This window comes from Opisthorchis viverrini (genome assembly GCF_000715545.1).
Source record: "Opisthorchis viverrini unplaced genomic scaffold opera_v5_616, whole genome shotgun sequence".
Lineage (NCBI taxonomy): Eukaryota > Metazoa > Platyhelminthes > Trematoda > Opisthorchiida > Opisthorchiidae > Opisthorchis > Opisthorchis viverrini.
Genome location: NW_008752276.1, coordinates 103171 through 105032, shown reverse-complemented (window position 1 = coordinate 105032; position 1862 = coordinate 103171). Strand labels below are relative to the sequence as shown.

General features: G+C 49.2%; 1 protein-coding gene across 1 annotated transcript in view; it reads left to right on the top strand.

Annotated features, from left to right (window-relative positions):
* Nucleotides 1–1769: 1769 nt before the first annotated feature.
* The window catches only part of T265_11853 (hypothetical protein), a gene marked incomplete at both ends in the record, with an annotated part of 3768 nt that continues 3675 nt past the window's right edge, over nt 1770–1862 (top strand). Inside the window, one exon of the mRNA XM_009178649.1 lies at nt 1770–1859. Within this exon, the coding sequence (XP_009176913.1) occupies nt 1770–1859 (90 nt within the window). The remainder of the gene's footprint in view (nt 1860–1862) is intronic.

Genomic DNA, 1862 nt, shown 5'->3' with positions numbered 1-1862 from the left:
GCTCACCACCCCAGGAGCGTGCTGCAGATTGAGGACAGCGTTTGTGGCCAGAGCAATTGTACCATTCTCGTTGATCTCCTTCCTGCATGCGGTGGGTTGAGCTGGTAGATTAGGGAAATCCATGCTGGCTTTTGGGGGCGGTGTTGATTCCTTTCTTCTACCTTTTATATTGTACAACGCGATTCCCCTTTTTTTGATATTTTGGTCTGTGTCTATACCGACCTTGTTGTTTTCGACCTGAACATAAACCGTTCTTTTACCTTGTCTTCGGACTCGTCGTCTTACGTATGCCTCTGTGACGCATTTGAAACCCGACTGTACCTGATTGTATGTCTGTCGTATGACATTATGAGTGTCTCTCTCTTCCCCTCTTCCCCTATTGCAGGTACCAAGGACCAGTCTACACGGACCATGGACAGGGAAGAATATCCCGCTTGTACATCCCCCTAACTGACCTTGACCAAACTTGTACATCCCGACTTACGGTTTCGGCTCAATATGTGTGTGTCGTTACCACACTCCTGTCTTCTTCCCTGTTCCACCCGACCCGTGCGCATGTGTGCTGCGTATATCGTGTGGATTCATTAATACCAGTCCGTATAGCTGCACATTTAGGAACTGACGTGTGCCGTCGCTACATCCTCTCGAACGTCGAATACCGCTGACTTCATGACGTCCCACGCTACATTGGTGACAGAGTTGGGATACAGTGAGCACTGTGACTCATATTTGCGACATGTCGGCTAAGCCCAATGTGACGCGCACTGCTGAAGACGGAATGGAAAAGATATCGGCTGATATTGCACAAATGGATGGCCACCAAATTCAACCAACTATATTACCACCGGGAATATTCCACCCGGGCGACGATCCCTACCTGTGGTACTTTCGAATGAATGCATCCCCTTCGTCAGTACCTCCAGAGCAGCACGGACAATTCATCCTGTCCCGGCTAGATGACTTCGCCTCCCGTCGCGTACTTCATTCAGGCCTTTCATTGTCTGCACCACCAGACATTCTCTGGACACAATTGGCCTCCATGTTTGGCACGCTACCGCCGGTTTTTCGAGAGCGTTTTTTAACAAAACCAGCACCCCGGTGAGACAGCGGATGATTATGCCGACGCTATCCGAGACCTGGCTGCAAAGATATATTTTCCTGAGGAAACGCCAAAGGTTAGTGAAGTGCACGTGGTCCAGCGATTCATGGCTGGGGTGCGAAACGCCGGCTTGAAGGCGAAATTTCGTCGGAGGGACGACCGTACCTTGGGTGACGCCCTCCAAATCGCGCGGCCGTACGAACACCTGTATGACAGTGGAGATACAGCCCCAATTCCGAAAAAGCTACGTCATCGACAGGGTATATGGACCTTCACTGAAACCAAACCAAACCCTCAGAATTGCTTCTACTGTATGCGATTCGGAGAGAAGGCCAGGCGCTGCAGCCACAACTCCCTTAACAGTAAGTCCCCGTTGTCCACAACTGTCCCTACCGCTTCTACTAGACAGTCCTCACCACTAATTATAGTGGGGCAATTGAACTCTAAACCTGTGAACATCTTAGTTGACACCGGTGCTTCTAGTTCGATTGTTTCTATTGATTTATTACGACCAAAGCCCAATAGTAGCCACAAGTGCCCGGAACTCCTTACCGCCGATGGATCTATCATTTCATCACTTGGCGTAAATAGGACAGCACTTTCCCTATCTGATATAATTACTAATTTCACGTTCATCTGTGCATGAATCAACTGGGATGTAATTGTGGGCATGGATTTCTTAGTCATGCACGGAGCCCACATTGATGCCCAGGCAGGTACCGTCCGGTTCTCTAAATCAGAATGTAACAGTACTTCGTCTGTT